The 25,827-nt window shown below is 41.8% G+C and overlaps 1 protein-coding gene across 2 annotated transcripts in view; it reads right to left on the bottom strand.

Annotated features, from left to right (window-relative positions):
- MAPK11 (mitogen-activated protein kinase 11) overlaps nucleotides 1-22,538 on the bottom strand; it is a 35,575-nt gene extending 13,037 nt beyond the window's left edge. For both annotated transcript variants that reach the window (XM_059817355.1, XM_059817354.1), the window contains exons 1-8: nucleotides 22,426-22,538; nucleotides 8,365-8,494; nucleotides 7,354-7,412; nucleotides 6,130-6,241; nucleotides 3,632-3,661; nucleotides 3,446-3,493; nucleotides 934-1,048; nucleotides 739-810 (exon numbers count right to left, since the gene is read on the bottom strand). In XM_059817355.1, the coding sequence (XP_059673338.1) occupies nucleotides 739-810; nucleotides 934-1,048; nucleotides 3,446-3,493; nucleotides 3,632-3,661; nucleotides 6,130-6,241; nucleotides 7,354-7,412; nucleotides 8,365-8,494; nucleotides 22,426-22,538 (679 nt within the window). The remainder of the gene's footprint in view (nucleotides 1-738; nucleotides 811-933; nucleotides 1,049-3,445; nucleotides 3,494-3,631; nucleotides 3,662-6,129; nucleotides 6,242-7,353; nucleotides 7,413-8,364; nucleotides 8,495-22,425) is intronic.
- Nucleotides 22,539-25,827: the final 3,289 nt, after the last annotated feature.

Genomic DNA, 25,827 nt, shown 5'->3' on the forward strand with positions numbered 1-25,827 from the left:
TCAGTACAGGAGACTGTGCCTTTGTTTCTCATATTAAAAGCTTTCCTTCTCTGATGCAGTTGTTTCCTCATTATGTGTTTTTCTTCAGTTTTCTTTTATTATTTTACTGCTCTCCTCAGCAACGGTTCTTTTTTTTTTTTTGCTTGCCAGCACAGGAAACGCCAATAGAAATCCACAATGCTCCAACAGGGACCACAGCACAGCACTGAAGAAAAGAGAGGGTTTTGTTGCTCCTGTGGCATTTCTGGAACTGCTGGCTTTTTTTATAACAGGACACAATGTGCCTATTAATTCACTTATTATTTAAAAGTTAGTTTGTTTGCATTTTAGGAACTTCCATCCTAAAAGCAGTTCTATTTTTAAAAATTATATTAGCTGATCAAAGAATATTGCCTTTACTCAGCTTCAGTTTTAATGTATGTTATTTCAGTAAGATACACACATGGAAGAAATCTGCTCTGTTGTAACTAGTTTATTATTTAAATACAGATACACAACGAAGAATAAATGTAACTTATTGTTGTTTAGGAACATCTGTTACTGGGGTTTTTTTTTCCTACCAGTGGGTCTCATATTCAGCTGTCATATACACTAAAGAAAGATTAACAAAAATTGTTTACTGTTTTAGAAGGTTGTTACCTCAAAAACATTTCCATAGAAACACTCAAGTCATTAGAAAAAAAGGAAAAATTAGAGAGTATTTTTATAGCTGCATTTTATGTTTTATGCTAAGGATACAATCATTTCCTGGAAATAGGGCCTTCCCTTTCAATAGCTCTGCCATGATGCATCCAACCGACCAGATGTCAACTGCCAAAAAGCAGAGAGATAAATGTGTACGATGAATCGAAGAGATCCTTAAACAGAGTTGCTTCTTGGTTTAAAACTACCACTATATCTAGCTGTAGCAAAACGCAAGTCTTCACAGTTTACCTGTTTGATTGTAGTGCATCCAGTTTAACATAATTTCTGGAGCTCTGTACCATCTCGTTGCAACATATCCGGTCATTTCATCATCAGTTTGTCGTGCTAAACCAAAGTCTAAAATCTACAGAATAAAAATAAAATAAGATAAAATAAATAATAATTTAAAAAAATCCCTTTTCACTTTTGTTATAGGTACTGATTTTCCCCATTACTCATTTCTAAGTTTATCCATAGTCCCCCACTATCGGTGAAGTAAACCAGCAATGCTCTGCGGACAAGCTCATCTGCTCTCCCTGCTGTATCCCTGCAGCCTATGGGTCTGCATAAAGATGCTTCCACTGCAATGAGCCTGGCCCTTTGTCCTCTAAGGTGAACTGTACATTTTGCCTCAAGTTCAATTTTCCGCTGACATTCGTTTGCTAAAAATAAGCACTGTTGCTATAAAAAATGAAAAACTATCAACTGCAAATGTTTGTGTAAAATGCCAACGGCAAGTGCCACTGGCCATTTAAACATTTAAAGACCACATGAGCTGATCACAAATCTGAAGAATTGTTTCCCTCTCACGTCTATCTAAGCATTTACCCAAATCACACATCATTCCGATGCCACTAGGAGAGAAACATATATCCTGTGTAACAAGGTAGATTTAAATCATGTACCATCTGTTTTCGGTAGAACTCCCCCACCGAAACAACAAAGGAGCTCTGTTTAGGTACACGTATTACTCACAGGCTTGATAGCCAAATGTTCCCCCCCATATGCTCTCCCTTGCTAAGTTTACATTGACGGGAAGTTATTTCAATTAAATTTTTCCTGCTCATTTCTTTGCTTTCTGTTTTTTTGATTAGTCTATGTCCTACTAATTTTGGAGCTAAAAGGTATCCCTAACTCTAAGAGAGACTGATGTGAAAGGGTACCACCTGAGCCTCAGTGCTGTTCATTACGTCAGTCATCTGAGCTAGTTAGCAGCTCTTCAAATAGAAATGTGAACTAAGATCAGTGGCAACTTCCCATGATGAGATCCAGGATTATTTATTAAGCTGATGGCTAATTATTTTCATTGGGAGTAAGAAAAAGAGTATCATTCAAAATTCCTCAGTTATAATCCAATTTAAAGATATAAAAAGCCTAAAGAAAAATATTAAGATATAAATAACACATTAACATATTTACTTCTAATATACTTTAAAAGCATTATTTATTTCTTAAATAAGAAAAAATAAAAGCATGAGGCAAACAAGGCATAAATAATGGCGTGAAACTCCAACACTAATGCCCTTATGTCTGTAAGGGTTTTGGCAATATTTTTCTTTAATAGCTGACCCCTTCTGTCAAATGTTCACGCACACGTTTCCCTTCTTTTTGCTTCTATTTCCCTTGTGTTTGTACCTGGAAATAACCACTAGTTTGTTCTAGTAGAAAATAATTTGGTATCAGAGGAAGTAAAGCTAGAAATACAAACAAAACAAAAAGCAGTGGAACAAATGCTAGGCAGGGAGGTGCACAGATACCATAATAATAGAAAAAAAGATTAAAAGTCTCCTTTACTCACAGTACAGAAATAAATCACACATTTTAGAGTGCATGATCAGACCCAGATGACCCATGAAATTTCACAGATGCTGAACATACGTGCATGAAGACATTAAAGGGGTAATCATGAAACTTGCTCAGCATCTGCAAGTGTCACTAAACCAAACAGGAACTACAGTTTCTCACCACAGATCCGGATTAGAGTGAGAACCTAACTGCACTGCTCTTATTCACTATTATGATCTTTTGCTGATCTTGTAGTATTTGGAATCTTAAATCCCTCGCAGCTGGAATAAAATGATTACATCAGAGTTTCAGTCACAGGGAGAAAGACATTTCTGGCTGTCATGGGAAATGCTAAATTTCTCATTCTTAGGCTTAAAGGCTAGAAGACATCTTTTCCTTCTCCAGAGTCTCATGTTTATTATGTAATATTGTATCACACAGATGCACAAAGATATGTGTTTCTATAGACGTGTAGATTAAAATAGCATTTGAGAAGTGTGGATTACAGGGTTCTTTTTGGTTGGGGTTTGTTTGCCTTCCTTTTTTACTGCCTGTGACTGGTCATGTAACTGGTAATACCGGTAGCTTTTTTCATATCACTATTTAACTTAGCTTGTATATTCTGTAGATATAACAATGAAAGTTGTTACAAGGCTTTATCTAAACATGGCAGATGTAGATACATATCACAGGTCAAACTTTTAAGATATACTCAGTTAAGTACTCACTCATGGGCCAAATTATTAGCCTATGTACCATCTGCAAGGAACTAAGGATGAACATTTTGCAGAGGTACTAAATTAACACTTGGGAGAAAACACATGTTCATGGAAATGTGTTTTCTATGCCAGGGGAGCAACAGTAGCAAACAGTTGAAAGTAATGGAATCAGAAATAAAAATGGTTGCTAGTGTTTTCTCAAAATACTGTCAACTTGAGAGCTTTTACAACATTCTTCATTACAACAGCATACCCACCCTCAATTCACAGTCTTCATTTACAGCTAGGTTACTGGGCTTCAGGTCCTGTAGCAGAACAGAGAGAGTTAGTCAAGCACGATTTTAACCTTTCAAAGTATATTGTAACTATGTCTTAGTAACACACATTTGATGCACAGAGGGACACACTCCATTCATTTTTATTATCGCAATGAGTGAACTCACCCGGTGGATGATTCCAGCTGAGTGAATATACTGTGAAACAAAAAGGAAAAAAAAAGGTAAGATTTGAAGTTAGAGGTGAAGGAAAGTATAAATCACTTGTGTTATTTTTTTGTTTCTGAGACTGATTGTTTTATATACAGAAAAGATGTCACACTACAATTTCAGATCAAATGGAGTTATGATAAATGTCAAAACCTCCTTGTTTTGTCTTATCCAGAGCTGGATATTTCAAGAAAGGTAACCATGAAGAGTAGATTCTACCATAAAAGACAGCAGTTGCAGTGATTCTTCTGTTGAAAGTTTCTTACAATTTGGAATTTGTTCCAGTCTTATCTGGATGTCCACGTTGATCAGCAAGTGGCTCAGTGCAGTCAGTGGCCTAGGGAGCAGTATGGTTGACTCCTAGATGATGTAAGTCACCTTCCCAAACTGTGAATGCTGAATGTGGGTGAGAGATACTCACACCCTGGGACAGGTTAGTGACCAAAATACCCACCTAGGCCACAGCATTACTTCAGGTCCACTTTCAAAGCAGGGACCCAAAGCAGTATTTCAGTGGCTATTTAGTGTTTCTGCTATTTTACATAAAACATTAAAACTCAAAGATTGAGAAAATCTTACTCTGTAATTGCCTATCGTTCACTTCTTAGGATTAATAGCCAATTGGTCTATGATCTTACTGACCAGGATCAGCAAGACCTTGAAAACCTTCTCTTCTTTTCTCTAGAGGTGAATTCACATTTTTTAGGAGCAGAGATTACACGCAAAACCTGTATATCAACTGGGAAAACCCAAAGAAAACACAAGGGCATTCTTCTTGTTCCAGAACTACACACTGTTTATCAGAAGGGCAAGGCCAGCCCTGAGCGCTCCTCACAACAGCTGCGAGCAGCTGAATGAAGAGGAAACCAAACCACTGCTTGCGACAGAAGGAGCTGTGTCCCTGCTCTGCTGAGACAATACCAACAGCTCCTCTCAGTGCCACCAAGCAGTCCTCTACCAGCCAGCTCAGGAGCCTGCCAAACTATGCAGCTCCACGCAAACGCTTCTGTCTGCTCAGACAGCTTCTGCAGGGCACAAAACCTGTGCTCCGTGCTGCTGAACACACCCACCAGCAAGCCCAAAGCCTACTCAGGTATGCGAATACACATTGTAATGACTCCAGCATGGATGTAAGCGAGGATTTATATATGATCAAATGTTCTTCAACTAATGAGACATGAAATTTCAATTCCAGAAGAGATGAGCCACCATCAACCCCTCCCCTTTGAAACAGAGCCAGAAATGCACCTGAGTGCATTTCTGAAATTAATACTCACTTGAGAGCACAACTCTTACTATTATTTAGCTCTGACACAACATAGCCTTATATTCAAAACCGCAAGATGCATAATTAATTCCAGAATCCATCTTCCTAATTAAGCTGTTAACTTAAGTAAATGAGACAAAGCAATTAAGGGCTCAGTTCTGCAATTTTTATTCACTAAAATCTGCACTTGCATTGACAGAACCTGTGTGCATGAATAAGAATTACTGTCTCAGGCACAAGGTGACTTGCTGAAAATCATGTAATAAGTATATGTCAGAGCCAGTATTTACCACAGCTTGCTTTCAAAAATACAGTTATTTTCCATGTCTAAAATATCAATTACTGTTAAGTTAGTTACTAAAGCAGCTGACCCCTCTCTTTTCTTTTTGCTTATCCCTGTGAAAAATCAACACTGGTCTGAGAAAATGCTTATCACCTAGTAATGGGAAGCATTTTCTACATCTTCTCCTGTTTACAGACACCTATGTTTAATGTCAGCAAAATTATATATATTGTAATTATTTGGAAGAAAATTTTGCTACAGTTTCATTGCCAATTGCCTGCGTTACCTAACTGTATAAATTTTAAGTGGTACAATTAAAGGAAACAATGACTTTACAGGCAGCGTAAATCCTAGGTGATCGTGTACATTGCTAGGATAAACTTCTACTTCCAGACATTTCCCAAAGAACCCAACTAACTTGGTTATTTCTTCACCCATGTGACGCTTTCTACAAAAATCAGGGCCACAGATTTTCAAACTGGCTCATGTCTTTCAAAGTACAAATGTGAGTTACTTGCCATATCGTTCTTTAACAATTTCACATTCTTCAGAAGTTTTTTCACTACTTTCTCGTGACAGGTGAAGTGTCTAAAACACACACTGTGCGCTACAGAACATGTTCACTTGAGATATAGCAAGTCATTCTCTTTCAATAATAATTTAAATAGACACTGATCTAAAGTTAATGTTCAAGGGGAGTATTCACATGTATTGCACATGTAAACATTGGCAGGCTTGGGGTTTTATTTCCAGTTAGAAAAACAATCTGATAATTTTTGAAATGATTGCTATCTGTGCAGTCTTAAGACATTAAAAAAAAGTGTTTAAGTACTGTCACTACAGAGAACCAGTTGGTACTACAACATTTCGGTTGCTGACTCCAAAACTCTTGCATTCAGCCAGTACCTTAAGACCTCGAAGCAACTGATAGATGAGAAACTGTATATGGTCATCTGTTAACTTCTGGCACTTCACAATGTTATTCAGGTCAGCACCCATTAAATTTGTCACAAGGTATCTGTGAAAATAAAACAGAGAGAAGAAAACAAAGAAACACCTCATGTAAGAATGGCAGAACGTAAATCCTTCTAAAAGCAGCACATCCAAAGACTAACTACACACTTCCATGTAGGTTCCTTTTCCATTTTCTACTAATACACAGTTTATGCCCTTTAAATCAGCTATGAGCTTTAATAATGGAATCACAGCTATGAGATTTAATGTAACGAAAAAGAAAAATCCTTACAGTACATGAAAAGCTTTTATCTCTGTTTTCTCCATGACACACTACAGCAGTTCAGTGAGGGGAGAACGCATCCTATTTTGAGATGAATAGGAAGCCTCATCCAACATCAAAGTGGGGGCCTGACGCAATAAAACTACAGTACCCGGAATATCTGATGATGGAGATTAACATTGGATTGGTTGAAATAAAAGTGTTTTATGTAACTTCCCTCCCTGCCCCCACTGGAAGTTTAATTTTTTGACAAATTTTGCAGAAACATTGATTCTTTTCCAAAAACAGTGCTGGGACAAATGTATGCATCTATCATACCCAGTTCCCATTTGTTTAATTTTGCCCCAGAGTCAAAGGGGTTTTCCATGGAGACAAAAATATATATTAATTACTATTTCTTCTGCTAAATTGTTTACCTAAGTGTTTATACATGATGTAAACCAAGAGGAACTCAGCATAAACTGTATGTTTGCATAACACAAAAATACACCTAGCCCTAGGTTAGTCAGGAATCTAGCCTAAATTTACCTTGTCTCAGTTAACCAGCAGAATACTTTCCTGCATTCCCGAAATATCCCATCTAGCTGTGAAAAAATAATCTACAGCTAACACATAATTGAACTGAAAAAGTTTTAAGTTTACTGGCATTTATGCAGCATCAAACCATTTACCATATACCTATAATATTATTAATTATCATTCAAAAAAGTACAAAAATGAGGCCCATCCTCCTGCCTCCTCTTTTGTGGAAAAGTTGCAAAAAGATTTATTAGGGTTCTTCACACAAAGCCAACTGTGCCTGCAAGTCTGTTAGAAAAGTACATGCTTCCTTTTTAAAACCAATGTGGTACATCCTTACTAACTAGTCAGAATGATTTTAAAATTTTACTTACACTTCATTAAAATTTTCTATTGATGTTGCAGGTGTAAAAACATCTAGCAATCCTATAACCTGAAAGATGAGGGAATTGACATTTTATTTTTAGAAATCTGTAAAGCAACATGTAATTAGTGTTGACAGTGCTTAGCATTTTTGGGATGAAACTTACAAAAATATGATATATGGTCATCCTGAAAACTTAGTATAACTGGCACAATAGGTGGTCTATACAGGTATAGCCTCAGCTATCTCCATGACCAACAGAAAATTACATTAATTACAAAAAGTAATTACAAAAAGACTTTAGACAATCAGAAATAAAGGCAGGAAAAGTAACGACTCATTACAGAAAAGCTGAATCATGGCTTATACACTTGTTATACTTAAGATTATGCACAATTTCATGGGTTATCTTGTTCTGTTGTTGTTTAACTTTTTTGGCATCTTTCTCCAGGATACTTTTCAATCCACTGTATTTTGTTCTGGCTTCAATTCATCAAGTTACTTTTAAGCAGGTGGATACTCCCACTGAAATCAACTGTTTGCTATGTAAACTTAGAAGAGTACTCAATTATTTGGGGCTTAAAGTTCTACTATCTTTCATCTAGATATTACACTGTTGTTAATTTAAATGAGAGTATCTGCCCTTAATTTCTCAACAGAATCCAAATTCAGCAAAAGCGTGTTTGAGGTTTTTGTTTTCCTGGACTGATGTTTCAAGAACATCCAACAGCAGTGAGCAGAACACTTCTATTACTTTAGTTAGAGAAGAGTAGGACCATTTGTTTTGGATTTCGTTAGCTGCATCTTCAAGATGAAATTAGAAAAAGGCAGCCTTTTAGTAAAAGCCTCTACTTTAAAGTAAAGTGACTTCATTACACGTAAGATGGCTAGGTCCAGGTACCTTGAGTAGCTGCAGAGTTGCATAGACTTTTCAAAAAAGATTGTACCTAACTGAAATTAAGCCTATATTGCAAACTTTTGTCATAAAAATCCAAAGGGAAAGAACTCACTCTCCACTTACGTTCTCATGCTTCATGTGCTTAAGCAATCTAAGCTCTCGGTAGGTCCTCCTCGCATGAATAAGTGATTGAAAAGGTCTTGAAAGCTTTTTTACTGCCACCTTCTGTCTTGTTTTGGTATCATAAGCTGAACTAGAAGAGGAAAAGAAAAAGTCCACGTTGACGGCATGTCTTCAACGCTCTCAGCTAGCTCACTGGAGAAACCTGTACTCCCTTGGGGGGGGGGTCTTACTCCTTCCTTTGCCCTCTTTCACCTCCTACTCAGGGACTGCAACCGGGGGAGCTGGTCAGCAGTAACTGAGTATTCAAAGACAGTTCCCTTGTTTTCCACCTAGCAAATTACTAACGCTTATGATAACATTCAGGACTCATCCCCAGGTAACCGTTCCCCATATGGCAGGAAAAGTAACCAGAGAATTAGCTCCGTTAGTGCAGCTGCTCCAGCCTCCAGCTCCAAGGCAAGGCTCGTAGGGAATATGGGAATCCAAACTCCAGGTCTTACTGAACAAACTGGAGTCTTTACTAATTAGAGGAATGCTGCCATTGTGTCTAGCAATATTAATTACCTATGTGACCACTAGCTTGCTAGACAATAATGCTGCAAAACTGGTATCAAATTAGGATGCTGACATAGCCAAGGCCATAGTTTCCTTGGGAAATGCTGGTAACAAGTGAACAAAGGGTACATGTCTTACACTCCAGCCCAAGTATCCTGCTGACACACAGCATGTGCTTAACTTCATACAGATGGAGATGCCCCACTGAAGAGGACACTAAATACACACATTACCATTTGCACAAAAGGGAGACTGGTTTCTGTGCATTAGAAAGACATGACAAGCACAACAAGCCACAAATAAATGCTGCCTGTTATGTAGCACAGGAACAAAAATGATCCCTGTATGTATTACTTCATGACACTACACAGTACAATTATAAAAGGGTTCAGTTTGCTACCTTCTCTTAGAAGAAAATTTTTTTCTTTAAATTGTTACTCTTATCCATTAAGGTAAAATAGTGTTCAATTAAAATACCTTGAAATTCTCTGTTTAAAGTGTGGATAACACTATCTACACTTGCTAGAGAGCATTAGCAAGTTGAGAACTTTCACACACGTTTATCTTACAGAACTTTTGGAGTTACAAACACAAAAATTAGATAACATGAAAAATGTACGGAGTAGGATGACAACAGCAACACCAAATGCTATTAGCTCCTTATGAACACTGTTTTAGATACTGGTGCAAACTGTGGCAGGGAACACCTGCTAGAGACAAAAAGCATTGATGGTGTCTGGAGTAGTTCCCAAACTAATACACCAAGCCTATAATCAGGCCCAAGTAGGTGGGCTCCTACACATATTTGGGGCTCTGCTAAAGTCATGAAGAGCCAAGTGAAGAGCAAAGCCTCTTCATTTGCAGGCAGCTGGAGGACAAGGTGGTGTTTCTAATGAGAAGCAACAAAGGATACAAGCAACAAATGGGCAGGAAGAACAGAGTGGCATCTGAAAGGCGATCGTGATCCAGTTATCTTAGAATTCACCCAACCTCCACGAAGGCCAATGCAGGACACAACCCAGCAACGTTTTTATTTGATAAAAACAGAGTAAGAGGAAGTAGATTTAATCAACAAGTTTCTTGCAGGCACCACGGAAGGACTGAGTCACTCATGAGATAAATGAAATAGATAAGCAGATTACTTAGCTAGTTTCTTGCAAGCATCACAGAAGTGGATCTTCAGGGAAGTTTTAAAGGTGTAGTGGGTTGTGGCTTTGCTGAGCACCTCAGGAAGGGCATTCCCTGAGCAGAAGAAAGAAAGCATAGGAAGAAGGAGAAGGCTGGTATCACTCTGAGGAGTGGGTGTAAGGGATACGACAGAGATACTTGTTCCAACAGTAGGGTAAGGACACAGTTATTCAGACACGAGGACACTGTGTTGCTCAAACATGTGGAGCAGCTCAAGGAATGAACGGCGTGAGAAGAACTGACAACAGAGATATCTTAAATTCCACATGACTAGTCACGGGGACAACATGAAGGTTGCACAAGTAAATCTGAAGAAATAAAAAGGAGGCCAATGCTTAGCTTTAATGTAACCAAGATTAGATATAATTGCCCTGTGAGTAATCCTGGCCGATGAAGCCACTGGAGAACACCACCAAGTCTTACAAATACATACTCTCTATATCCTTTCCAACTTTTTTCCAGTGAAAAAGGAAATGTTTATCCAGATAAATAAATAACATTGCCCAGAACTGCAGTCTGTGCTTAACATCTCAGCTCTTCTGGTAATTCACAAGCCTTCCCACTCATGCTTGTACCGGTTTGTGAAATACTGTGTACATTATACAAGGCTAGGAGGAATTAGGTTTTAAATCCTGTTATCATGACAAACATGCCTCTCCTCCCAATTCTAAGGTCAAATGTGGGTTTCAGGGGTTTAAAAACCGCTGATCTTTAAGATGGATTGCTTTTTACCCTCCATATGACTCAAGGCTGCAATGCTTTCAGATGGTATAAAGCACTATTTTTTTTACCTTCAGTAATTCTTATGACAGCAGCTTTTTAGACCCAGGATGGAAGCACATAAGGAGAGAGGAGAAAAAAAAAAGAGGAAAAAAAATGTCAACTTGAGTCCTGGGACCTCCAATGGGAAATCATGAACTGAAGCTGCGCAGGCCAGGGATTGACTTGGTTTAAATGAGTTCCTCCACAGTCAAGAAACTGTACCAAATGATAATGAGAGCTAATGCCTTCAGGCTCTTTCCTTGCCTGGTTTACCATCATCATAATTCAAGTTATTAACAGCAAAGCATTCAAAAATATAGATTTCATGTTGTTTGAACTCTCTTGTTTGTCAGATTTGACGATGACTTGCATCTGTGATCTCCGCTACTGCCTCTGTGATCACATTTTGCAAGCGGTATGCCACTGCCTGCATTCCTCCCCATGTACACTTACGCCTCTTACTTTAGACTCGGTCTCCCCCTCTTGCTATTATATCATCATAGCTGCAATCTGGGTTGTCCCCTGAATCCTTCATCGTCCCCTGAGTAAACTGTTAGGTGGCAGGATGAACTGCTGCTCTTTCTGTGTGATTTCCCCAATAATGTTCAGCTTTCAGACTAGTCCCTGGATAGGGCATCTCTGGTCCCAGTCACGGTGAAAATATGGGCCCACCTGTGCTTGGCACCTGCAAACCCTTCCTTGGGGGGCTGTAACCAGCCTGACTAAAATGATTCGATATATCTTCTTACAAAAACCCAATCCATGCTGTTAACTAGTTGGATTTAACAGGGAAGAAAAGGATTAGAGGCCCTCACCTTCCCTTACCTTGCATGACACCCAACTCACACCCTCCCCACCTCTGCATCTAGACCAGAGAAGGCTTCTCTGACAGTCTCTTGGTGTTCGCATCACCTTACAAACAACTGCCAGCAACCTACAGCACCTCTGTCTTTTGCAAGTTTATTTTCTACAGGCTTCAGCTTTGGCCAACCACTTGTGTTTATACCTTGTTTATACTCACTTACACCCAGAAACAAATCATCCTTCCAATGGTTCAGCTACTGTTTCCTGAGTTTCTTTGAAACTACTTATTCTGAGGTGTCTTACCTCTGATTATTATGCTACCTCATGTAGCTGGACAGAATAGTAAAATAGAGATAAAATTTGATACTTGCAAAGGGATATCATCTCCCATCTCTAATCTATTCTTTACTGTTAGTATTTAATTTGATGTAGGCAGTGAAAATAAGTGACTTTTTAATTGCATATCATCAGTGAGTATTTCTGACACCATCGTTAAGCAGTATGCTCACATGCCTCGATAGAATATGGGAACACCACTTTAGACAGACTTTCTATCATAATTTAAAAAGAAACACAATTATTACCATTTTAGTTTACAAGAAACAACTTTGTAACAATCTTAGCAATAGCTTTTTCAGATATGATCGTTCTTGACCCAGAACCCTTTGCAGTTATGACACATTTTTTGCTGTCTGTCCTTTCTAAGATCAAGGATAAAAAGCCATTGCTCTGCTTACAGGGATAGCATCATTTTCACACAGATTAGAGACTTTTGCTTAGTGTGATTTTCAATCATTGCTTAAATTAGACCTACCTTTTCAGTGTTGTCAACTCTTGTATTTAATAATTCTATTGAAGTTCCACTAGATGAAATATGAATCTCTATTTATATGCACATTTTCCCAGTTCTTAAGTTTTCAGAGAGAAGTTTGAACATAGGAAGCTAAGGCAGTCCAGAAACTCAGGAGGAAAAAGCACAGGATTTTAACAGCTTCTTGCTAACTTCATGAGTTTTGATGGGGCATGGATTTTTAGTAGCTGATGTTTATAAACATGGCTGTACATACAGTCATTTCCCCAGTACCAACAGAGAGTTTATCCTCTGCAGTTGCAGAACAGTAATACTGGACAGACAAGCCATTCATGTGCGCAGCCTGCTCAGACTCTTCAGGGCTTCTGGGATTAGGAGCACGCTATTCAGCTATGGCTACTTAGCTTTCAGGATCAAATTTGCTTCCACAGCAGGAGGGCTGCTGTTGGGAGCCCAATCTAACAAACCACGCACGGAGCCAACTCATACCCTATTCAGTAAACTCCGGTATCCCATGCAGGAAGAACTCCTCCCGGGATCAACTGCTCCCCTTGGACTACAGCCAGTCCCTGAACTTCCTAATGCTTTGGGCTCGGAAAGGGCTTATTAGCCAGGCACAGTACTACCCAAAATGCCTGGAAAAAGTTCAGCTTGAGTGCAGTGTTTGGTCTAGCAAGTTCTCTTCATTCCTGGAGCCAGCTGAGGTCTAGCTATGGAAAATGAAGGCATGACCCAAGCTGGTTGTATGTGGTGCCAGTCTTGTGTCCGCAGTGAACTCCACATTTACTGTAGGTTACCTGTGTCAGCTGATATTCCATCCCCATCACCCCAGATAACCACAAGGTTTTGGTTGTCTACAAAGTATGATTTTATGCTTGTGGAAGCATTATATCTATACAAATAATTAGGTATACTTATTCTAAGTGATTCATTTGGGGATAAGTGCAAAAAATACAGAGAACACTCTTTTCCAAGTTAGTTTATATAATTCAATGTCCCAGCTTGCGAGGCTGTTACCCCTACATCATCAGAAGTTTGACAACTGGTTGGATACACTATACCAAACTTGGAGAGAATGCTGTACACAAGCAGATCCTTAAATTTGCTCCATGTGACAATGATACTGGGTCTGGGTTTTCCCCATATTGTTCTAGGCTTCTATTTTTATTTCTTTCACTGCAGCACAACAGAAGTTTCCTCCCTTCACTGGGTCACATTCCTCCAGAACACATGAAAATGTGGTAAGAAAGAAGGTAACACCCAGAAAACAAAATGGAAAGTACAAAGAATTTGTGCCACATATTTAGTACAGCCACAACTTTGAGCTCTTATCCATAGACCTCAGCATCCTTTCATGTACCCGCTGACTCTTTCCATTACAGGAAACATGACCCTCCTTGTGGACAAATGTCCCCTAATTTGTAAGATCCTGAAATCCTGAGAGAAACAACTAAGAGCAGCAGAAGGGTGTACGTCAGCAAGCATTAAGGGGAAGGAACGGAAGAGGGGTCAACACACAGAGAACCTAATCATTGAGGTAGGCAGCCCTTACTGCACCACACATTGGCAAGTAAAGAGAGAAAAGGGGGACACACAGGAACCCTGCCCTGGGACATTTTCTAGTGCCTAATCATATAATCAGGGTTCCCCACAACTGCAGTGAATGACAACCCTTTTTACATTTCTCATAAATGTCATGTAAGTCAATGAAAGTCATCACATGAATAACATGGATTTTGGTTTTTGTTTGCAAGGCTTAGTTTGTGATCTTTGTCTTCTGGGTCTTCTCCAGGATCTTGCTCTTCTTTTCTAAAATACAAGTTTTATTTTGTTTGGTCTTTTTTTTTTTTAATAAATAGAGCTACTTTTTATTGAGATATAGAGTAGTCTTGGAAAAAAAGCACACACAGCATCTATCCAATACCAGAAACTGGACCATCATAGCTACTGGCAATGTAGCAAGAGAACAACAGAAAAAGGCCACCCACAGTAAGCTTAAGTTAAGCAAAGTAAACCCAGGAAATGGTTCATTTGTTTCTTCTTTATAAATGTTTTGTTACTTTATGCACATTCAAGTTGGTGATTTCCACCCGCCAAGAGCTAGATTTAAGGTACAGAGTGTGTTTTTGTTTACTAAACCACCACTTCAGAAAGAAAGCTAAGAAAAATGAGATGGCATGAAGGCAAAAGGTGGGAGGATGAGTAATGGGCAGCTCTGAAATGATATGTTAATCTCCTCATTAGAGAAAAAAAAAACCTTGCTTGATGATGACAGGTTATTGTATTGTAAAATTACATCCCATCACTTGGATATTATTCCAACACATCATGCTGAGCACTAGCATCAATTGTTTTGGCTTTAGTACAACCACTGTCAATTATCTCAGATTAATTTACCACTAAATCTAAATATAAAAGCACAAAAATCTCTCTTACATATTCAACATAATTGTTCCATAACCAACATTAAAATATGTACATACTTTTAAGCAGACACTGAAAAAGACTAAAAAATAATTGCTATCCATATGTTCATGTAAATACATCACCAGTCTTCTTTCCATGTAACAATAGGATCATAAAAATGCTGTATCAGCCTCTGAATCCACAAGCTATTTTTTATTTTCTGATTTGTCTCTTATGTTTCCACAGTGGCTTAAATATTCAAATAACTTTACAGATGAGCAGTCACACTTTGCTAGGTGAAGTTACACACAGTACAACTTATATCAGTAGGAGTTTTAAAATAATTTTAAAACATTTAAAATCATGCTTATGAGAAAAACATACAGAAGGCTGGGGTCATAAGCTGTTAGCTTCCTCAGCACGTGTAACAAACTCATAGATACTAAAATAATCATGTATTTTAGATAGCCTATAGGCCCAATGTCAGTATGTAAACAAGAAAATCTGTCAGCTGCCACTAAGCCAGTACACTATTAATGAGAAATGTATTCTATTCAGCATTTCATTAAAAAAGACTGCCAGGTAGTTATAAATTGTGGGCTTTGAAGCTACAGCCAGAAATGCTCGTGGTTAATCTGGCTATAAAGTTTAACATGAAAAACACCGGTGCTTTCCAATACATTACATAAACCTATCAGACGAAATCTCATTTACATTCTTGTCCTTCTTTTTCCTATTCCTCCCCCACTTCTCCTTCACATTTCCTGTTTTTTTCTCTCTCTACAACAGCCAAAATATTAAATGGTAGCAATTTGTTCCCAGGTCATGTAGGGGTTTTGAAATGCCCTCGCCCTTCCTGACTGTATACACAGAACTAAGATACTGGATTTTTGGTACCAACTAGCTAATAGGTTCTGAAATTGCAAACAGCTCCTTGGGAAGCTGCGTTGAAGCAGCCAGGCCCGAAGATTTTAAGGGCTCTGGAACAGGGACTGTGTCCCCTAGCCAACTGCAATCACAATCACAAACAAGGGCAGGAGAGGAAAGCAGTTAGCTATGCCATTGCTGCATCATGTCGTCAGGAAGGTGTGTATTATAACAAATTACATTGAAGTAGGGATGGAAGAGACCTTCTGTAGAGAATTTTTATTCTGCTAAGGTATTCCTACAGCCACAAAGAAGGCTGTAATTCCATGATCCTTGCTGCCTTTCTGCCACAACTGGCTCACCTCATGCCTCTCATCTCTCTTCCATCCCATGCCCCCCCCCAAAAAAAAAAAAGATCTCATTAATTCCTCCTGAAAGAAAACCTGCACAATACAAAGCAGTCTCCCCCACTTCTTGAGCTTGCCTTTTCTTCACCCTTCCTACAACTCCCTCTACCACCCTCCTCAGGTACATTGAGATGTTTCTCATCTGCTCTCAAACTACTCCACAGGCTTAGAGGCAGCATCCTACACAGAGATCTCTGTCATAGCCATTCTCAGCCCTTTCCATCCTTCTCCACAAACACCTCCTTCCTGATTCAGTCTCCTTCATTAAAAGCATTCTTAGACGTTCTCATTTAAAATAGGAACCTTGACTCCACTAATTACCATCCCACTTCCCTTTCCTTTCCAAAGTCAGTAACTACACTGTTCCAACAGCTGGAAAATACACAGGATGAAAGTGGACAAAGGAATGACGAGCAATCTGCATTTCATCCTAGTACTCCAACAAAACCACTCTCAACAATCTCTCTAGTGAATCTCCCTGGCCAGTACTCAGAAACACTTTTCCATCTTCCTTCATGTATCTTTCACAAAATTTCTTGACCTCCCTTGGCTTTGTAGCTGCAAACCCCACTGTGTCTTCATTCCTACTAGCTACTTCATCATGTTTCTCTGAGGGTCTTTCTCACTACGCAACATTTTTTGTTGCTTCACTTATTTTCATCCATTCATTCTAGCAATGCTGCTGCTAAGATCCTTCTAACCTGTAACACTGATCATGCAACTCCTTTTACTTAGTTCTCCTCCCTACTGCAACCTCACTTTCAAGGCTGTGTTTCTAAGTATCGTTATTACATATACTCAGTCTTAAGAGGTGTCCTGCCTCTGACTGGACTCTCCTATCAGCCTTCATCTCTCACTCAGTTTTCAAGCAAGCGTTTGCATAAGCTTAGAAGGGCTTATTGTAAGTATCTGCAAAACCTTCTGAATGATGCATACCAAAAATAGACAACTGCTAACAGATCTTCAACAGCAGTATTTTAACAATATAGTTTGTAATGTTTCCAATAAAATGTAACCATAAACACATGTAGGATTAAGTTCAGCCCCTGTATTTGCATAGGAAACAAAAAACCTAATCTGCAAGAGGAAGAGCCCAAAGAGAGTCCACTGAAATCAACCGGCTCTACATGTGCTTGGGCTTCTGCCTTTAGCCTGTAGAGATCTATACGGTCTCCAGTTTCCAGCTGTATTTACACACAGCAGGTGTGTGTAACTACTACTCTAAAAGCTTATCTCAGCATTTACTATTTAAACTAACATGTAATATTACAGTGACACATATCATAACTCCAGTTACCTGATCTCATAGTTGAAATCATATACTTCATATCACTACAGCTAAGTAAAAGACGCCTTTGAAAAACATTATCATTCAACAAAAGTCATCAAGTACAATCTTGGCTGAAGGAATATTTCTCTTTCTCAGTCAAAGACAATTTATATCAGCTTTTTAAAAACCTCACACGCTACTGAGTTGTCTCAGCATCTCCCTAGAGGTCCTCAATGTGAAAAGGACAGTATCAGCAATGTTATGTTCCAGTCTTGGAAGCCACTGCCCTCAAAACACTTGTGAGTGACAACCTAACCAGAAGCACAGGACAGGGTGGATGGGGGAAAGAAGGGGTTAAACTTCAGGATTAAAGCCTTCCGCCTCTATTTTTCCACATGTACTTCCTCAAAGCAAAACAGAACCACCCCACCTTCCCCCATTTTTACTCAAAATTAGCCCGGACAAAAACTTAATGGATCTTAAGCATGCACTTAAAGTTAGCAGGATAGAGGGACACACTCAAGTGCTGCATTGCGTAAATGACTTAAGGCAGGCTTTGCTTTCCTGCTTTCCTTAAACTGAGGCCTGTGTCATTACACTCTGAGGTAGCAGGCCTCTTTTTTAGAATGTGTTATGCCACCCGAGATGGTGTTAGGCACTGCATACTCTTAAAATTAAAAGAGACTGACTGCACGATATAAGTACTATTGATGCCAACAGCCTCTAAGGAAACGGCGCAGGAGTTTCTAGTTGGGAAGAAGCTCTGGACTCACTTTGGTTCATCTTGCAAGGTCTGTTCTTTCCAAAGAAGGCAGAACACAGAGCTTGCAATATGCTAATGGAAAACAACCTGTTGGAGCAATCAGAGACAGCATGCTGCAGAAGGCCGTCTATACCTCCCGGGCAAAAACAGGACTAAGTAGGTTGGAAGACAGTTTACAAGAGCTGGCATGAAAAGAGGTATACGGGCTTTAAAAAAAAAACACCAGTAAACCAAAAAAAAAAAAAAATCTATCCATGTTACATAATCTGTGGTATAATAAAAAGTCTTTAAAAAAAGAAGAGATGAAGCTCTTTCTCAAGCATGTGGTAATACCAGCTCCCAGAGCAAAAGGCAGACAGGTACCAAACCATAGCGGACCTACCAGGGTAAAACAGCAGGGAGGCAGAGATGCTGCACCCAGAGGTCCAATTTATAAGCAACATCACTGGGACAGCTTAAAGACTCAAACACAGCCAGAAGTCTTATTTAAAAGGCAGAGTCACAAGGGACAAGAGTTTAAAATGCAGTTTGATCTGAGACATGAATTGTTTTTTTCTCTAGAACTGAAACGAAATGGTTGTAGACGAAGATTACCTTGTGAAAGTAAGCTTGCTTGCTTCCCATCTAAATGGCTATCAGCTTAAATGCTGCACTTAAAATCACAAATGTTTTTAAAACTCACAATTAGCAGGGATAGTGCCTGGTCTGTAAGAGTCAACCAGCAATTTGACTTCCATGAGAGATAAATCCAACTTGAGGGTGGACACCGTGAAAATGCATTTTTCAAGAAAACTTTAAATTTAACTGAGTTTTGGCTTGACAAAGTGTTAAAATAATTGTCTAATAAAAAACCTCAACTTGATAAGCAAAGCTATAGGACAAAAAGAAAACAACTCCAAAAGAAACAGTTGTGCATGTAAATTTGATATTTGCTAGTATGCAAACAACCCCTGAAAAAAGAAAAATTAACCTAAACGCACTGTTGAAGACTCCATTGATCATTTTAAATGTAATTAAACTACCATACACACATCACACTTCCACAGGGCTTTAATTTTTTTTCCTAAATTAAAAAAAATAATCAGATCTGACAGCAGCAAATGACAGAAAATCTACGAGCTTGAATGGTCATAGGAAAGAGCCCAGGTAAAAGGAAGCCCTCTGCAGAGTTATAATACAAGAGTAACGCAAAACATACTGCAAGGGTGAAATACTTGAGGGAAAGACCTCACAGTTCTCTCTGTGGTTCACGTAGATGCTGAAGTGTGACTCTGCTTGGCAGTGTGGCTGAGTTCTGAGGATTTCCAAGAAGGACTGTTCTTTATGAGGTGTCATTTAAAAAAGTGAGAAAAGCAGTAGAGCTCTTTATGCTAAAGAAGGTTTGCTTTTTCTACATATTCCACATCTAAATAAAAAAAAAAAGAAAAACATACTGGAAAGCACTGTGCTTGATATAGATACCTCTCTAAAAGTGAATCTGTTTTAAAACAATAATATCTATCTCCATAGCACATTTCATACATCTGCATATAAAAACTAACCCAAACACGAATTCTCTTAGACTTATGAAATGGCAGTAAATTGGGCCAAAACACAGCCTCCTGACACAAACTCTTTTATTGATTTTGAGCTGCAAGCAAAAAAAGGGCAAGTAGAAGTTAGCTTAAATGCAAATATATTTACAACGTTTCTTATTACCAGTTATCACTTCAGTTGCACAAGTCTATTGGATGTGACTGATAATTTACTGTAAAAAAGAAAAGGGCAGGACTCGAGAAGAGTTTCACTGAGGTAGAAAAAGATTTGTTACAACTTTGTTCCTGTTTTAAAGCCAGTGTTAGGAGTTCAGGACCTTGGCTTCTATTCAGCAAAGCACTTAAGAATTTGTTTAATTCCAGTGGTTTCTGTAAGACTTAAATATGTTGTTAGATATTTTACTGAACAGGAGTACAATTACTCACAAAAGCAATATAGCATATTACTCAAGGGAATGATTGTGTCCCGTGGGTCTCCTGGGTAAAGCACATGCACATAGAGGGAAAAAAAAATCAATTTCAACAGACACTAAAAATAGATGGCTTTTCTGAGAGAGATATGGACCTCCTCCTCACATTCAAGCTTCTGTTTGGGTTTATAGTTCATCGATGTTAACAAGGCTATTAATATAGAGTAGTATTTTATTGCTGTATTCTGTTTTTACATGTATATTTTAGACTAAACCTTTCCCATAGCACCTTCCAGTCTCCATTTTATATCCCGCTTCCTAGGCCTCTCCATTGATAAAATAGGAGGATTTCCTTGGCTTTGCAGACAGAAAAGTAAGTACAATGAATTAACAACACTAATGGTTTAAAAAAAACAAAGCACTAGCTGTGCTGCAGGTGAACCACCACATGTTTTCACTTCCTTCACAATTTCTCAAAAGTCTTGACACCTCATTACAAAATTCAGCAGAGTAGGTCTTCCCCTTAAAACTATGTCAGCATAAATAGGGAAAATAACCAGAAATGCAGGTTTAGTTGGAACACAAGAATAGTTACTCTCCTACTGTATATCCAGCTCCTAGTTTGTAAAATAAAAGAGGAGAAAGTAAACTAAGATTTTGTAGTCTAAACAAACTAGGTCCTTGCAAAACTCTTCACATCAGGTAGTCACAGGACTATATACTTAACTACAATGCAGGTACCAACAGTCACACAATATTTGCATAGATTTCCCTTTTGCCAGCATAAGCCTGAAATAATAAAAAAGAGAAGACTTCAGAGATACTTCACACGAGTCCGGAGTGTTTCTGCGGATTGTTGGAAGTTTTTAAAATGCATGTTCCTAGTTCACATGTAATTGGGGCATTTCACAGAGCTAGAGAAGGAAGCAACAAATACGAAACTCCGTAAATGTTCTCTGGTGTCTGCCTATGAGGAGAAAAAAGCGAATGACTATTGCACAAGTTTAGTCCACGGCAAAAAGTTAAGTTCTAAAGAAATCTTTTTTGTGTAGTACGTTTATTTAAAGGCCCGTTATGGATTGTTTTTACGTAATTCCACTTACCCAGCTTACAAAAGAAACACGATTCTTTTTCAGAAACCCCTTAAACATCACTATTATTTCCAAAAATTGATTCAAAGCTTTTATAAGCATAGTTAAGCGTGCATGAAATACAAAAATAATAGCCCCATCTGCACTGGGAGTTCCCGAAAGTGCAAACCTGATATAGCAGTTATCAAAAAAAAGGGAAACGTTTTATGTGACAAACCCTTACGCAGCCCTAAGACGCCGAAGGCCCTGGGCGGCAATCTGCCCTGATCTGCGATTCCCCCCGAAACCGCCGGGTGAAGCCCCTCTCTCTCCTCTGTCAGCCTGACCCCTGCCCTGCCGACACGGCCCCGCTCCAGGGGCTTCTTCCATTGTTTCTGAGGACAGAATTCACCCGCACCGTGTGTGTCCCGGGCCCGCGCAGGCAGTCCCGCTAGCCTCTCCCCCTGGAAGGTGTACCCCACCACAGCCCGGGGCCGGGGCCGGCAGGGCCGCGGCCCGCCGGTGAGCCCTCCGGGGCCGGCAGCAGGGAGGGGAGCTCCGACAGCCGTGCCCCGCGCCCGGCCGCTGCCTCCCCGCTTGGACACGCCATGACTGTGCAAGATTCCCGGCTTCAGGGCAATTCTCGCTCCGGCGCGAGCTGCATCAACCTACGAGCGGCCCGGCGGCGGTCGGTCGCTCGCTCGCTCTAACTGGCGCTGGGGAGCGGCGCCGGCAGCGGTGCGGGCGGCGGGCCCGGCGGGCAGCCAGGGCGACCCTCACAACTCCCCTGTGAGGCGCGGTCGGCTGAGCGGCGGGCGCGGCGGCCTGAGGGGGGCAGCGGCGGGAAGGCCGGCAGGGGCCGCCCTCCGGCGGCGGCGGGCCCGGTTGCCCGGGTTACGGCGAGGCACGGCCCGGCCCCGCGGGGCCGCCGGCCGGCGGGGAGAGCTCCAGCGCCGCGCCACACAGCCCGGCTGCCCGGCGGACACGCCCCCGCCCCGGCACGCTCGGGGCCGGCCCCGCCGCCGGCGCGCGGGCATCCCCGCGCCCGCCCCGCTCGGCGCACACGACCCCCGGCGCTCGGCACGGCCGCGCGGGCCTCCCACCTCCCCGGCATTGTCTGCCCCCGCGGGGCGGCGCCGGGGCTGGCCCCCCACCGCTGCCGGCCGGCAGCACCTGCCGGCTCCTGGCCCCTCTCCCGCCGCCCAGCACCTACCAGACGGAGCCGTAGGCGCCGGAGCCGACGGGGGTGAGGTTCTGGTAGCGCTGGGGCACCTCCCACACCGTCTTGTTCAGCTCCTGCCGGTAGAAGCCGCCGCGCTCGGACATTTTCCCACAGCCGCCGCCGGCAGCAGCAGCGGCAGCCGCCCCTCAGCCGGGGCGGGGAGCGAGGCGGGCACGGCCGGCGCCGGCGGGGAGGAGGGACGGGGAGGGGAAGGGGAGGGGAAGCCGGGAGGCCGAGGGGGTGGGGGCAGCCTTCGGGGCCGGGGAGAGCCCGGGCGGCGGCGAGGGGCGCCCGGCCCACAGGCCCAGGAGCCGCGGGGCGGCCCCCGGTGTCCTCCCGCGGGGGGTTTGGGGTGTGGCGAAGCGCCGAGCCCGCCCCGGAGCGGCCGGCATCGCTGCTGGGGCGGCGGCGGCTGCCACCGCATCAACCGCCCCTGCCGGAACGTGCGGGAAGGGGCCCGCGCCGCGGCCCGCTGCTCCCCGCGGGGGCGGGCGGGTCCGGTCACCCGGCCCTTCACCTAGCAGCCTTCGAGCTTTTTAAAGCCTTGCTGACACCTTCCTTATTTTGCCACAGCCACCTGAGGCTCCCCCTCGGCCCGCCACAGCCCGCTCGCTCGGGCTGCAGCGACAGAGGCCGTGACCCTGCACCGGGCTCTGAGTGGGGGTATCACCCACGGACCCGCGGGGCTGCCCCGGCCCTCGCTCACTGGCGGTGCTACGGCCAGATCGCTCGGATTTACTGGGAGTCTCCTGGTACCTAGAATTTCCCCTTAAAGCATTAACCCCTGCATGCATTCAATCACCTGATCACCTCCACTTTCATCAAGGAAGACTAAAGCCCTCTGGATAACAGAGGAAAAATCTTGGAAACTTTAAATTCCCAAAACACATGCACCAACTAACCTAAAATGTTCCCTGATTTGTTTACTGCCTCAAAATGTGCTTTATACAATATCTCAGTGAGTCATGAGTCATGGAATCGTTGCAGCACTACTGCAATGTTACCAGTATTTTTTGCTATGTATTATTTCCTTTCATAACTTGTTGTGCTTCCTTGACCACCTCTGAAAAACTTGTATGTAGCCTGCTGGCATAGATTCAGTGGAGATTGCTCCGCACCTGCCTTTGAATCAGTGTAGAACGTAAACCCTCTCTTTTCAGAACCCTCATATTAAGTCCACTGTGTTCCTATACCATGAATTGCAGTTTGCTTGGACAAATGGATGCTCAGCTCATGACAGGACATCACTGTGAGTGTACAGAACACATATGCTTCAATAGTTGTGAGCACGATGAGCCAGAAGGCACATTTTATGGATGCTCTGAACACTGGATGGTTCAAGTTCCAGCTCTGAAACCCGGCCCATGTTGCATGACAAGACTGCCATACTAGGACTACCAGAGTGAACAGTGCCAGCAACTTTGGCATTTGCTCAGTGCATTTCAACTTAAGAAATATATGAATGATGCTACCACAGCCATTTATCTGCAGTCATCCACTCAAGGGGTACTAAGTACTCCTAAAGCCGTAGCCTAGTTCTCACTTCTACCCTGCTCTAGTGCAACAGACATCTCCAGTCCTCTCCAGGCTGCTCCTTGGTCCCACTTGAATTTCTGTGCAGAGGGCATAGTACTTGAAGGAAGTGGTAAGTGTGAAAAATCCAACAACACAGACATCTATCTAATTTTTCTCAGTACCACCATTTTGAGTTTTAAAATCAGAATGACAGTGCAGTCACTCTACACCAAGCCAAGAAGAAATATTTCTGCCCCTGACCCCCTCCCCCTCAAGTAAGCAGGCCCAGATGTTTTCCAGTGCCAAAATGAAGCAAATAATCCTGCTTGCTGACTTCTATTCTGCTTGGTCTCTGGAGGTGTTTTGGCCTCTGGCCCTCGCCCACTCACCAAGTATTATATTATTTCTCGCTAACTGTAGCCAAGATTTTTGGAAGTTGAGCCTACCTGTATCTGCCCAAGCTTCTAATTGTGCAGTTTCCACAGGAGTTAATTTTCTGTCTTGTTGATATTTACAGTCTCTCTCAATTTCCTGTCTTCAGTGAGCTTCTGTCAGGTATTTGTATTGCAATCATCACTCTGAGATTGTGCTTGATTACCTTATTCTATTGGATTCTACATACACGATGTTCGACTCCGTGTAATGAGGGAGATATTAGAACATGTGAGTTGTCTCAGAGCTACGTAGGTTACAGGTCTCCTGAAGCCTCCCATAAAGCAAGCCCTAACAGCTGCTTCTGCCACAGCAGAAGCAGCTCGTCCATCTTTGCCGGCTCTGTGGAGGTGCATGAGGAAGAGGCAGCTCCCTCTTCAGCCGCATTCTTGTCTTTTAGTTCCTGTTTTACAGGCCGGCCAGGTCTGTGTGTGCACAAGAGAGAGGAGAACGAGTGCACTCTGAAGAGGTGTGAAGGCATAAGGAAGAGATAGGGTCACAGCTTCCTCTGTACATACTTTGCCTTCTTACGAACTTTCATTTCCTATACATGAAAGAATGCTACATTAAACTGTGCCAGAGGCTGTGTTGGGGCTGCCCATGGACGGGGAGAGGCCATAAAACTGATGTGGACACTGCACACCCCTTCCCCTCCTGCCCCAACGGCTGCGTAATTCTCTGCGATAGTTTCTTGCCACACCAAGTGCAGATGGCCGGAGGGCAGCAGGTCAGCAGGACACACTGCATTTCACATATAGCATCACGGCGTGGGAGGGAGGCCCGTGTGCTGCAGTGAGGTAGGCTGAGACACCAGGCAGCGTGTGAGGGAGGATCCAGCTGTGTGAGCCTCACACCTGGTGAGCAGCCTGTTGGGTGTGAGCCAGAGCTCTGGCTGCAAGTGCGAGGAGGCCGTGCCCCCAGGAAGGAGGGGATACATGGTCCCTCTGATGCACAGCAGCTCCAGCAGGTACTGAAGGAAGAAAACTTGCTGGTGTAGCAGGCCACTACTTTTCTATTGTAGCTGTTCTTGCACTGCATAGTCAAATCCTACGTTATTCTCACTAGAACAAACCCCAATGAAAACAAAGGAATTTATTATTTTAGCTGGTTGTGAGTCACTAATTTCCACTTATTCCTCATTCCTCTTTTACTTCCTTTTTTTGTTTGATATATTGCAGAAAACTTGCACATCTTTGCTAACCTCCTTCTGGCTCCTTTCTATTCTCAATGTCTCTCTCCAGCTCTCTTTATTTTCAGTGTAGGAATCACAAATTTAATATGTAACGCAGTTTAAAGATTGCAACTTTCATACTAATAATAAACATGGAAACTCAAAGAAAGAATATGCCACTTTAGTACAGAAAACATACCATTTCCTGGTTGGAAACATAATCATATTATTGTATACCCAGCACTCTTTTAAAACAGGCTTTGGAAAACATAGGA

Source organism: Gavia stellata, chromosome 4 (genome assembly GCF_030936135.1).
Source record: "Gavia stellata isolate bGavSte3 chromosome 4, bGavSte3.hap2, whole genome shotgun sequence".
NCBI lineage: Eukaryota > Metazoa > Chordata > Aves > Gaviiformes > Gaviidae > Gavia > Gavia stellata.